General features: G+C 40.4%; 1 protein-coding gene across 5 annotated transcripts in view; it reads right to left on the bottom strand.

Annotated features, from left to right (window-relative positions):
- DIP2B (disco interacting protein 2 homolog B) overlaps positions 1-14,269 on the bottom strand; it is a 248,395-nt gene that overhangs the window by 91,496 nt on the left and 142,630 nt on the right. For all 5 annotated transcript variants that reach the window (XM_021922328.2, XM_021922329.2, XM_021922331.2 and 2 more), the window contains exon 4: positions 1,207-1,332. In XM_021922328.2, coding sequence (XP_021778020.1) covers positions 1,207-1,332 — 126 coding nt within the window. The remainder of the gene's footprint in view (positions 1-1,206; positions 1,333-14,269) is intronic.

The following is a 14,269-nucleotide window of genomic DNA, read 5'->3' as shown; positions in this document are numbered from 1 at the left end:
AGAGCTATTTCTCTTTCAAACATATTGACACCACAGATATGAAGAAAAAAAGCACACACAGTTAATGAGCCCACAGCATACCCAAATGCTCTGAGAAGTTAGCCAAAACCGAGAAGAAAACTATTAATACTAATCTGGATCAGGGAATAGGATCAGTATGAACAGCTCAACAACTTGACAGCTGTAAATCAAAGTCAACCACAAGGCAACCTAGGAATCTCCCCAAAGACGTAGTAAGTAGTTTAGGCCAAAAAAGTATGGGGAAATTTGTTCTCAAAGATTTCATTACCAGTAACATGAAAGTAGAAAGAGAGACACTATATTGAGGCTCTGAAATAGATTTACTATGTTTAGTCTCAAAGGCCTGTATCAAGATCTTGTCTGGGATTTGATTTAAAAAAAAATTTTTTTTTTGAGCTTCCACTAGAGAAGTATAAAAAAAAATTTTTTTTAAGGTTTTAAAAAACTCTGGGAAAGATTATGGACAGACAAGACAACTTAGATTGTTTCCAGTTATTCCTCAAATATGAAGTTATAACTCTTAAATTTACCTTAGGGTGCATAAGGATTCAAGTCTGGTGAACAGAGATGGGATGAAGATACCTAGTTCCCACTGATCTCATCACCCCGTTATAAAAAGTAGATTCTTAAAAAATATATAAATGTGTACAAAATACATTAACACATACACATAAACACACTTATATACATTTTGCAGGTCCATTACAACTTTGCATGATTGCTCTTCCATAATCGTTAATGACATAAAAACTTTTGTCCCAAGTCCAACTATTCTCATGCCTGCTGCAGAGATGAAGCATTTGGTTCAGGAGTATGAATGAATTAAATATATGACTACAGGTAATATTTTTGGTGACAATGAAAGTGGCTATTTAACACAGCAGGATTTTGGCCTAAGCTTTGGCCTGTATTTATGACTACATAAGTTTGGAGATTACAGCCAAAAAAAAGACTGGAAATTCAGAAGGAAAGTTTTTTGTTTTGTTTTGAATAGTTTTACTCTTAAGGCATCTTTTTGTGTGTTATGAGATGACAAGCAAAATCTGCCACCTCAGAGTGTTCTCTTATATTCCTGTAATGGTGGGGAGAAGATTCTGGTTCTTACCTCAGAAAAGAAAAAGCAGAACTTATTTCAGGAACATCAAGGTAGTACCTGTCAGAGAGAAAAAGTTCTGATAAACCTACCAGGAGGCGTGCAGGCATCTGCAGGAGACTGAACAAATGTGGATCGCCTTTTGGTTGGCATGGGCAAAGCCATCTTCTGTTCTTTATGCTTTGCCAGTGCAGCCTGAACTGCTTCTGTGTGGATATCTGAAAAATTAAACATTTGCATTTATCAGCTTCCGGCTCTTAAATGTGTTTACCACTGTGAGCTGAACTATCACTGCCTCAATTGTTTTTAAAAAAAAAAAGGGTAAAGGGAATGTTCAGGTGATTTTTTTATTTATAATTTGATTAAGACCAATTAGAAATAAAAATCAAAAACAAAAATAAAAGAAGCCAAGGATAATTTTATGGAGGAGGAAAATGAAGTCCAGGATGATGTGTGACTGCTTAACATACCAGACAAAGAGTTGACAGAGATGTGGGGAGGTGGGTGGGGACAGAATACTGAGTCTAACATGCATCTGTGCCAGGCAGGAAATCCTGCCTCAAATGGAATGAGTGCTGTGCAGGTGCCTGGAGAACACTCATTATTTTTCAAGAAAAGAAGCTTAGGATTTTCTTAACTGTCTGAAAGAAAACTTTGTTGAGACCCCTCAGTTCTATGCCACAGGAAGAGAAGGATTGATTTTGATTTAGAAAAACATAAGGGCAGATGTTACTTGTTTGCCACTTTGGGCACAAAAAATTTCAGCTCTCTACTTGAATGTTTAATAGGAATCTCAAAATTAACACATTCAAAGAAAACTCTTCATTTTCTACCCCCACCCCAAAGCTCACTCTATAGTGCCACAAAATTAAATCATACTGTATACAGTATTGTATTCTGCTTTAAAAAACAAACAAACAAACAAACAAAACCTCTTACAAAATCTTACTGAGGTAGATAACAGCTGAGGTAGCTTCCTAAGTCACAAAAAAGTTGCCTTTTGTCTAGGAATGGGCCTAATCCACACACAAACTATCCTTCCATACCTCTCTGTAAAGTAAATACACCCCTTATAAGAGCTAGACAATGAGGTCTTTTTGTTTGTTTGTTTTTGAATTTAAACTCTGAATCAGGAAACTGCAGGTCCTAAAATGGAATCACTTTAATGACAATGCAACAATGCCCTAGAAAGAAGGAAGGTTTTAAACTTCAAGGCTGAGATTTCCAGAGTTATCTATCCTTTCTAGGGGTTTCTCAAATGTTGATTTGTTTCTATGACCTACCTCAGCTATTTAAGGTAGCCTATGTAAGTTGGCCTATTTCTTTTCTTTTGAGACGGAGTGTCGCTGTGTTGCCCAGGCTGGAGGGCAGTGGCGCAACCTCAGCTCACTGCAACCTCTGCCTCCTGGGTTCAAGCAATTCTCTTGCCTCAGCCTCCTGAGTAGCTGTGATTAGAGGTGCCTGCCACCACGCCTGGCTAATTTTTTGTATTTTTAGTAGAGACAGGGTTTCACCATGTTGGTCAGGCTGATCTTGAACTCCTGACCTCAAGTGATCCACCTGTCTTGGCCTCCCAAAGTGCTGGGATTACAGGCATGAGCCACCACGCCCGGCCTATATTTCCTTATTTCGAAACTATTACAGGATGGGCATGGTGGTTTACACAAGTAATCCCAACACTTTGGGAGGCTGAGTGGGGAGGATTGCTTGAGCCCAGGAGTTCAAGACCAGCCTGGGAAACACAGTGAGATTCTGTCCCTGTTTAAAAAAAATATAATTACAAAGCTCCAGCATTCAAAATAGTTTAGTACTAGCATAAAGACCGACATAAAGACCAACAGAACAACAGAGGAATACATCCCCTCACATAGAAGGTCAAATGATTTTCAACAAAGGTGCCAAAACTACACAATGGGAAAAGGATAGTCTCTTCAACAAATGTGTTAGGAAAACCGAATAACCACATGCAAAAGAATGAAAAATGGGCCCTTATTTAACATGATATACAAAAATTGACTCAAAATAGATTAAAGACCTAACCAGTAAGGCCATAAACTAAAACTCCTAGAAGAAAATAGAGGGGAAAAGCTTCATGACATTGGATTTGACAACAATTTATTGAATGTGACACCAAAAACACAGGCAATAAGAGCAAAAATAGGCAAATAAGACTACATTAAACTTAAAAACTTCTGCTCATCAGAGAAACAATCAACAGAATAAAAAGATAACCTGCGAAATGGGAGAAAGTATTTACAAACCATATATTGGGTAGGGTATTAATATCCAAAATAAAGACCTTCTATAACCTAGTAACAAAAAAAAATTAACCCAATTTTTTAAATGGGCAAAGGACTTGAATAGACATTTCTCCAGAGAAGATAAACAACCAACAATCATATGAAAAGATGCTCAACATCACTTTCTTCAAGGAAATGAAAATCAAAACCACAATGAGGTACTACTTCACAGCCACTAGAACGGCCATACCTTACTTACATCCATTAGAATTTTTTCTATATCAAAAAATCAGAAAATACGTGTTGAAGAGGATTTGGAGAAATTGGAATGCTTGTGCACCACTGGTGGGACTGTAAAACAATATAGCTTCTATGGAAAATAGTACGGAGTTTCCTCAAAGATTAAAAAAATAGATTTACCATACGATCCAGCAATTCCACTTCTGGATATATCTCCAAATGAACCGAAAACAGGATCTCAAAGAAATATTTATACTCATATTCACTGCAGCATTATTCATAATAACTAAGATGTGGAAGCAACAAAATCCCCACTGTGGTGGAAGAGATAAGTAAAACATGGTATATACATACAAAGAAATATTATTCAGCCTTAAAAAATAAGGAAATCCCATCATCTGCCACAACATGGATGAACCCTGAGGACACTGTGTAGAATAAAATAAGCCAATCACAAAAAGACAAATACTGCATGATTTCAGTTATATGACATACTCAAATTCACAGAAGCAGGAAGGTAGAATGGTGGTTGCTGGAGGCTGAGAGGAGGGGAAAATGAGTTGTTGTTCAACAGGTATGGAATTTCAGTCACACAAGATGAAGAAGTTCTAGAGATCTGCTGTACAATAACAGGCATACAGTTACCAGTACTGTAATGTATACTTAAAAACTGTCAAAAAGATACATTTATGTGTTTTTTAACCATAAAAAAATATTTTATGTAGTTTTTAAAATTACATCTGCATTCTGAGCCTTTCCATAAGGCTTTCTATAGGCTGGATTATAGCAAAGTTTTGTGATGTTTTCATTTGGTACTTTATTTTTTGAGACAGAGTTTCACTCTTGTTGCCCAGGCTGAAGTGTAGTGGCATGATCTCGGCTCACTGCAACCTCTGCCTCCTGGGTTCAAGAGATTCCCCTGCCTCAGCCTCCTGAGTAGCTGGGATTACAGGCGCCCACCACCACCCCTGGCTAATTTTTTGTATTTTTAGTAGAGATGGGGTTTCATCATGTTGGTCAGGCTGGTCTCAAACTCCTGACTTCAGATGATCCACGCACCTTCGCTTTCCAAAGCACTGGGATTACAGGCGTGAGCCACGGTGCCTGGGGCTCGTTTGGCACTTAATATAGTTTCTTTTTTACATATAGATCTCTGATTTTTGAAGCTTATACTGTTTTTGAGACAAAGTCTCTCTTTCGCCCAGGCCGGATAGCAGTGGCACAATCTCGGCTCACAGCAGCCTCTGCCTCCTGGGTTCAAGTGATTCTCATGTCTCAGCATCCTGAGTAGCTGGGACTACAGGCACTCACCACCATACCCAGCTAATTTTTTTGTATTTTTAGTAGAAATGGGGTTTCACCATGTTGGCCAGCCTGGCCTTGAACTCCTGACCTCATGTGATTTGCCCACTTCAGCCTCCCAACGTGCTGGGATTACAGGCGTGAGCCACCACATCTGACCTGAAGTTTATGCTTATACATGGTGTGAGATATGGATCTAATTAATCTTTTTCCAGCTGTCCTAGTGTCACTTATTTAAAAGTACATTTTTGTCCTGGTGATTTGTAATGTAATCTTTATTGTATACTAAATTCCCAGATATACACCTGTCTACCTCTGAACTTGTTATTCCAATGGTCTGCCTGCTAATCTGTGTGCCATACTAAACTGTTTTAATTACAGTCTCTATAGGATGTTTTAATATCTGGTACGTGTAGTCACTCCTTGTACCTTTTCTTTCTCAGTGTTCTCTTAGCTATTCTTATATGTTTATTTTCCCAAATGAACTTCAAAAATGAGTTTTCTAACTCTATAAATAAATTTGATACTGCTTTTACTGGCATTAGATTAGACCTGTAAAGTAATTTAGACAGACCTGGCATCTTCGTGGTGTTAAACTGCCCTAAGAACAACGGATGTCTTTCCGCTTATTAGGTCTACTTTTTTGTCTTTCAGGGTTTTAAAGTTTTTTCATAAAGGTTTTAGACATTTCTTAAGTTTATCCCTAAATATATTTTACCTTTAGTGCTTTTGTAAATGAAGTTTGCTGTACTATTGTATCTTTTAACTGCTTATTATTTGCATATGTGAAGGTTGTTGATTTCTGTACTAATGTTGTATCTTGCTGACCAAATATGTTTTAAGTTAATTCTGTCATTGATTCTCTTGAGTTTTCTAGATAAATTATCTTATAAACTGTAAATAGTTTTACTTCTTTTCTAATTCTTACACTTCTCACTGATTTTTCTCGTCCGTCTGCATTGGCAAATACCTATGGTACTATTAAAATGTTAGTATCTTTAGGATTAAAAAAAAAAAGCCCTTGCAAGTAAGATGGGGTTGTGGGGGGATGAACAACCCAACATAAAAAAAAATAGAGGCTGGGTGCGGTGGCTCACACCTGTAATCCCAGCACTTTGGGAGGCAGAGATAGGTGGATCACGAGGTCAGGAGATCGAGACCATCCTGGCTAACACGGTGAAACCCCATCTCTACTAAAAAAAACAAAAAATTAGCTGGGCATGGTGGCAGGCGCCTGTAGTCCCAGCTAGTCAGGAGGCTGAGGCAGGAGAATGGCGTGAACCCGGGAGGTGGAGCTTGCAGTGAGTCGAGATGGGGCCACTGCACTCCAGCCTGGGCGACAGAGCGAGACTCCATCTCGAAAAAAATAAATAAATAAATAAAATAAAATAAAAATAGGCTTAGGCAATGGACAGGTAGTTTACAGAAGCAGCACAAATGGCCAGTAAACATATCTCCAAATGTCCAATCTCATTCGTAACAAAAGAAATAATACATTTACCACCAAGATAAAAGAGTAGCCATTTCCCCCCACATCTATGGATAACACTGAAACATTTCTTTTCTCATCTTTCCCAAAAAGATAAGTGGAATATGTTATTTTTAGTCTCAAAGTAGCTGCTCCTATTCTTTTTATTTTTTGAAAGGGAGTGTCGAAATGTTGCCCAGGCTGGAGTGCAGTGGCATGATGTTGGCTCACTGTAAGCTCCGCCTCCTGGGTTCAAGCAATTCTGCCTCAGTCTCTCACGTAGCTGGGACTACAGGCGCATGCCACCATGCCTGGCTAATTTTTGTATTTTTAGTAGAAACGGGTTTTGGTCAGGCTGGTCTCCAACTCCTGACCTCAAGCGATCCACCTGCCTCGGCCTCCCAAAATGCTGGGATTACAGGCGTGAGCCACCGTGCCCAGCCAGCTGCTCCTATTCTTGGCTTATTTTTACAAAGTGGTTAGCATATGATCCATGAGTGGCACAGCTGGGCTTTAAGGACCAGGGCGAGAACTGAGACCAAGTGCCCTTACCTGTTAGGATTTTTCCATAGACAGACAGATAGGGATAGAGGGAAAGGCAGATGTGTAGGTGGGTTGAGTCATAAAGCAGAGAGGTATAGTTCAAGGAATTCCTTGCAAGCCAACAAGCAGTCATGCCATTTTTCCTTAATTTCTAAGGTACTGACCTCTTGCAGAAGCAGCAATGACTAATTTCTGAAATAGGATATCACAACACTAATTAGGGCACTACTCAGTGCAGGGTGGAGAGGAAGAGGAGGGGATATTTTAATTTTCCATTTCACATTCCCCTGCTTTGATAAATTATGTTTCTTCTGCCTGGAATATCCAAATAACTATCCATCCTTCAAAATGGCTCAGACATCACCACCTCCATTCTGAAGCCCATTCTTGACACCGCATGCCTTCCCGTCTCCCTCTTCTGTGTCACCTCTGTATCACCTTGTATTGAGGAGGGGGGAAGAAGAAAAAAAAAAAAAAACCTCCACCTTAGGCAACATGGTGAAACCCTGCCTCCACAAAAAATACAAAAATTATCCAGGCATGGCAGGGTTTGTCTGTAGTCCCAGCTACTTGAGCTAAAGAGGGACGATAGTTTGAGCCCAGGAGGTGGAGGATGGAGTGAGCTGACTGTGTCACTCCACTGCATCCTAGACAACAGAGCCGGACCCTGTCCCCCACCCCACCCCCCAAAAAAAAGATGGACAAGAAAAACAGAAGAAAAACTCCTGTGTTTTCATCTAGGTTTCTCTAGCAATCTAACATTTTTCTCAAATTATAGGAAGTCTGCAATAAATGCTTGCTGAACTGAATTCAACTTACCTTCTACAGCATAAGGAATGTATCAGAAATAAAATGATCTTAGTGTGCCAGTGCCAGTCATCACCAGATCAGAGATTAGATTTGGACAGAGACAGAAAAATTCACAATTAGGGTGGCAAAGCGAGTTAGTACTGCATTTAGCTCCCAGCATTAAATCAGAAGAATCCATACTTAGAGTAAAAGTCATTAAGAACAATAACTGGGCCCGGCATGGTGGCTCACACCTGTAATCCCAGCACACTGAGAGGCCAGGGTGGGTGGATCACTTGAGGCCAGGAGTTTGAGACCAGCCTGGCCAACATAGGGAAACCTCATCTTTATTAAAAATACAAAAATTAGCCGGGCGCGGTGGCTCAAGCCTGTAATCCCAGCACTTTGGGAGGCTGAGACGGGCGGATCACAAGGTCAGGAGATCGAGACCATCCTGGCTAACACGGTGAAACCCCGTCTCTACTAAAAAATACAAAAAACTAGCCGGGCGAGGTGGCGGGCGCCTGTAGTCCCAGCTACTCCGGAGGCTGAGGCAGGAGAATGGGGTAAACCCGGGAGGCGGAGCTTGCAGTGAGCTGAGATCCGGCCACTGCACTCCAGCCTGGGCGACAGAGCCAGACTCAGTCTCAAAAAAAAAAAAAAAAAAAAAAATACAAAAATTAGCTGGGTGTGGTGGCATGTGCCTGTAATCCTAGCTACTCGGGAGACTGAGGCGTGAGAATTACTTTAACCCAGGAGGCGGAGGTTGCAATGAGCCAAGATAGCACCACTGCATTCCAGCCTGGGCAACAGAGTGAGACTCTGTCTTAAAAGTAATAATAATAATAGACAGGGCGCAGTGGCTCACGCCTGTAATTCCAGCACTTTGGGAGGCCAAGGCAGGTGGATCACGAGGTCAGGAGTTCGAGACCAGACTGGCCAATATGGTGAAACCCCGTCTCTACTAAAAATACAAAAATTAGTTGAGTGTGGCGGCACACACCTGTAGTCCCAGCTACTTGGGAGGCTGAGGCAGAAGAATCACTTGAACCCAGGAGGCAGAGGTTGCAGTGAGCTGAGATCGTGCCACTGCACTCCAGCCTGGGCAACAGAGCAAGACTCCATCTCAAAATAAATAAATAAAATAATTAAGACTTTAAAATCTTAAAATCTATCTTTAAAATTTACAATATGCATAAATTTTATGTTATTTTACCATAATAAAAGATTGAAAAAAATACACATTGCAAAAATATCTAAACATATATAATGCTAAAGTAAAAATTTTCCCTAGACCCACCACTTCCCAAAAATAATCCTGCCTCAATAGTTTGGTATATATTTTTCCAGGTCTCCATGTCTATAAACATAGTAGCATCTGTTTATATTATTATAACATAATAATGTTATAAATATTACAAGTATAAACATATTATTTATAAAAATCAGATTATATGCTACATACTGTCTTGCCTTTACTATTTAAAAAGTATATTTTGGGCTGGGCGAGATGGTTCACCACTGTAATCCCAGCACCTGGGGGAGGCCAAGGCGGGAGGATTGCTTAAAATCAGGAGTTCAAGACCAACGTGGGCAACAAAGTGAGATCCCATCTCAACAAAAAATAAAGTAAGTTGGCCAGGCACAGTGGCTCACGCCTGTAATCCCAGCACTTTGGGAGGCCGAGGCGGGTGGATTACGAGGTCAGGAGATCGAGACCATCCTGGCTAACATGGTGAAACCCCGCCTCTACTAAAAACACAAAAAATTAGCTGGGTGTGGTGGCGGGTGCCTGTAGTCCCACCTACTTGGGAGGCTGAGGCAGGAGAATGGCGTGAACCCAAGAGGCAGAGCCTGCAGCGAGCCGAAATCACGCCACTGCACTCCAGCCTAGGCGACAGAGCAAAACTTTGTCTCAAAAAAATTAAAATAAAATAAGTTAACCTGGCACAGTAGCGTGTGCCTGTAGTTCCAGCTACTTGAGAGGCTGAGGCAGGAAGACTGCTTGCACCCAGGAGTTAGACGCTGCACTGAGCCATGACTGTGCCATTGTACTCCAACCTGAGTGACAGAGTGAGACCCTGTCTCAAAAAAAAAAAAGGATTTTGTACATCCTTCCATATTTGCACAAATACATCTACCTCAAGTTAACTTTCATAAAATTCTATTGTGTGAACATTCTGTGACTTATTTAACAATTGGACTATACATAATACCACAACAAACGGCTTTGTATATGTATGTATATATCTTTATGCACACGAGTGTTTATATAAAATGAATTCTTAGAAGTAAAATTTCTGGATAAAGAGCATGACTATTTAAAATTTTAAAGATATTGCCAAACTGTTGGGCTATTACTTTTAAGACATTACCAACTTATTTTTAGCTCTGAAATGAAATAATTTTATACTGCATTTATACTGATTATACAATTGTAGCGTCCTTGGAATTTACTTAGTTGAATCATGATTCCATATTTAATTGAATCTATGATGTCATCTTGTATAAAACATTCTTATTTTAGGTATGTTAAAAGTGAGAAAAATGTCCTCCTTATATTAGAAGGAAAAATGATTCCTAGCTGTCTTAGAAATTGATTAATCACTTCTACTGAGAAAGTAACAGACAACAGCAAATCAAATTTTTAAATTTACTAATTAAAAAGAGTACACTTCCAAAGTATTTTTATATATGATATGAAACATGTAATGGCAAACTGGACAAAGCTAGGGAATTATTCACATTAAGAAAGCTTTAGAAGGCCTGTAACATCTGGATAATTAGTAATTACAGAGCATGTTTTTCCCTGTCACAGGCATTCACAGCAACAGATCACAAAACAAATCAAGCCACTCAACTATTTTCTAACATGATAAACCTTGACCCATACACCAGTGTCAAAAAGAGATGGTCAGTTATCTATTAGCAAAGACTCTTATTGATAACAACAGGCAGCTCTCTTAACTGAATTTGACTCATTCAACACCACACAATTCATCTTGATCTTTGATAAAGAAGTCACTTCCAGAGTTCAGTCCCCAGACACAAGTGACTTTGGACATCTCTCCCAGAAGCATGTGGAAGCTGGGTATCATTTTCCAGTACTCATGTTTGAGCTGAATAAGGTAATACGAATACTCCCCTAACATCCTGTTTTATTTTTATTGTTTTGTTTGAGGTACCTAACTTCTCAAGAGATTAACATCAAGAGAGTCAGAATGACTTAAAATAAGATCACTTTTCATCTCAGGCATTAATTTGTGTTTTCTACATTTGAGACCATACTACGTGTATGGAGGTGCATCATGCCTGGAGGTGCAGGAAAAAGAAATATACTAATAAGGTAGTATACTTGAAATGTAAGCTCCCTCTTGGCTAAAGCACAAAGAATGGAATCAGGTCAGATAATCTAAACTCTGAATAAAGGTAAGTTCTTTATACTGTGTCTGTAATGTGAACACTAAGTCTATTTAGATTTAATTATGATTGGTTGAAATGCTATAGGTGTTAATAAGCCTCCATCAAATAAGAAAGGGTTTTATAATTACACTTACCAGCATTAATATAAAATCCTTCTTATGTAGCCATCACTTTATTCTGAATTGTTGCAATTTTTATTAAACATACCTTACATTCTTCAGCTATTTTTGCACATGACATGTAAATGTAACCTTTTCTATGACTGGAGTAGCAAACAGATATAAGTTCAGCTCCCATCAACCTCCACTACTTATCTGCCCCACCTCTGCAGCTGCTGCTGGTCTCTTCTCAAATGATCCTCCTGCCTCGGCCTCTCTGAGTGCTGGGATTACAGGTATGAGCCACCCCTGCTGATTTCTTCTTATTCGGAGAAGCCAGAATTCTCAGAGACTCAATTTCTTTCACATCTTGAGTTTTCTTTCGCTATTTAGTTGAGCAATTCCTAATATACTGAAAAATTTGATTTTCACCCAAAGTCTATGCTTGCATCCTCTTTTCACGTTCCCCTCCTGATAGGATTGGAGGACCCTCATAGCTTTCAATATCTTCAAGGTTTTTAAATCACTTTTTCTCCCCTACTTTACCTCATTCTGGCCTACTTCTTGCTACTATCCTTTAAACACACACAGACACACAGACACACAGAAAAACCCCCAGTGAGATGAACATACAATTGTTAAAAACTCTCCAGTACACCAGCACCTAGCCAACAATCTCCACAGTCAGCTGACTAGTATCTGATCCACAGCATACACTTTCTAATACTTGGGATAATCAAAAAGCAAAGGTGCAAAAGAGCAGGGACTACAGATTACAGCTGGGTTTTAACAGGTGAAGCTCAAAATTTTATAGTACTAAATAAGCTCACAAAAAACTTTTTCACATTTGATTGGGTTGGATATAGAATGTTGAAAATCACCCTTCTGGATCCTTAATAATCCTTTATTACATGCTGTAAAAACAAAGAAAAAGGAAGGTAAAACACACACACACACGCACGCACGCACGCGCGCACACACACACACACACACACACTCCCAGAAGGCCAGGGATGAAAGCTGTGAAGGCTAAAATCCCTTCTGGACAGGTAGGAGCATGCTGCTGCTGAACCTGGGCTCCAGCCTCAAAAGGCAACACTAGGTGGCTGGAAAATCAGGCTTAGGTGATTGGCAACAAAGGGGAGCACCTGAATGCTTTGCTACTTCCAGCCCTCCCTTTCTCTAATCCATTCCTTAACTAGTAACTACAACGTGTTTTGGTTTTTTTTTTTTGAGATGGAGTCTCACTCTGTCACCCAGACTGGAGTGTACTGGCGCGATCTCGGCTCACTGCAAGCTCCGCCTCCCGGGTTCACGCCATTCTCCTGCCTCAGCCTCCCGAGTAGCTGAGACTACAGGCGCCCACCACCATGCCTAGCTAATTTTTTTGTATTTTTAGTAGAGACGGGGTTTCACTGTGTTAGCCAGAACGGTCTCGAACTCCTGACCTCAAGTGATCCACCCACCTTGGCCTCCCAAAGTGCTAGGATTACAGGCGTGAGCCACCGCACCTGGTCTACTAGTAAATACTTCTATTCTCTTCTTTCTGCAAAATATCTGTTTAGTTCTTATATATGGAAGGCCCTGTGCCAAGGCACTTCGGTCTATAGCTGGAGTGAGCTACTAAAACAAATACAAATCTGATGATGTTACTGCTCTGCTGAAAATCCTTCAGTGACATTCAAGATCCCACAAGATCTGGTCTCTGGTAATCCTTCTAGCCTCATCTCCCACCTCTTTCTGGCCCTTGCAGTCTAAGTTCTGAACACTATTTCCCTGGCTAACTCTTGTCTGTCTGCCATGACTCAGCTTAGATGTCTTGTTCTCTGAGCAAGCCTCTCTTGATCACTCAAGACCAGTTTAGGTATAAAATTACAACCTCTATTTTTTTTTCCCCTGACTGAACACTTCTCATCCTTTTCTCCTTCTGTGTGTGAAAATATCTATCTAGTAAAACCAGCTCACAAAATAGCTGATGCAGCTCTTCAACTGTGTCCTTTCCTCATTTTCTCTAAAGCAGTTTTTGAGAGGATGTGATATAGACTGTGTTTTTCAGTTCAAGAAAACGTTAAGGCAACCTTGGTCAGTACAAAGAAGACAAAAATCTGAAGAAAATAAATAATATCTCCATTAGTCTTTTTGCTTAATTCTGCCACTTCTTAAAACAAGAAATGTGCCGCAGAGACTACTCTTGGTGCAGTGGACGGGAAGTGGGCGTCAGAAAGGCCTGCTGCACCACACATGCTCTAGGGATCTATCAGTCGTTCCTCTGCTTATCAAAGCTGCACACCTGGTACTGGCCGCCAGGTGGTCCCAAGCACAGTGCAAGCAGGAGTATGCTCCTGCTGCCAGACAGGCACACCTTGCTCCTTCCCTTCCTGTGGGTACTTTTTGGGTTAGAAGAAATAACTAATTTGAAATTTCATTGAGAGTTTTCTTTCAGCTCCATCAATTAAGAGAGACTAGTTACGCAATAGCTCTAGCTCTGGCAAACACAGAAGGGCCTGCCTCTTCCAATAGAATCCACTGAGCTCTCCCAGTACCACCCACGAGACCCAACCCTCCACTTTCTTATTTACTTATTTATTCACATGGCCTTTGTGCTTGTATGCTTGTCTGGTCTCTTCTTAAACTGTTAAATTCCTTGAGGGCAGAACAGTCTTTATTTTTTTTGAGACGGAGTCTCACTCTGTCACCCAGGCTGGAGTACAGTGGTGGGATATCAGTTCACTGCAAGCTCCACCTCCTGGGTTCAAGTGATTCTCCTGCCTCAGCCTCCTGAGTAGCTGGGATTACAGGCGCCCACCACCATGCCCCACTAATTTTTGTATTTTTAGTACAGACGAGGTTTCACCATGTTGGCCAGGCTGGTCTCAAACTCCTGACCTCAAGTGATCTGCCCACCTCAGTCTCCCAAAGTGCTGGGGTTACAAGCGTGAGCCATGTCGCCTAGCTGGAAACAGTCTTAGGTACTGTTCCATTTCCAGCAAATTACTGAGTACCTACTATACCTGACACATAGTAGGGTACAAAATAAATGACTGGTGAATGA

The sequence above is a fragment of the Papio anubis genome, chromosome 9, assembly GCF_008728515.1.
Source record: "Papio anubis isolate 15944 chromosome 9, Panubis1.0, whole genome shotgun sequence".
Lineage (NCBI taxonomy): Eukaryota > Metazoa > Chordata > Mammalia > Primates > Cercopithecidae > Papio > Papio anubis.
This window is presented reverse-complemented; position numbering and strand designations above follow the sequence as displayed.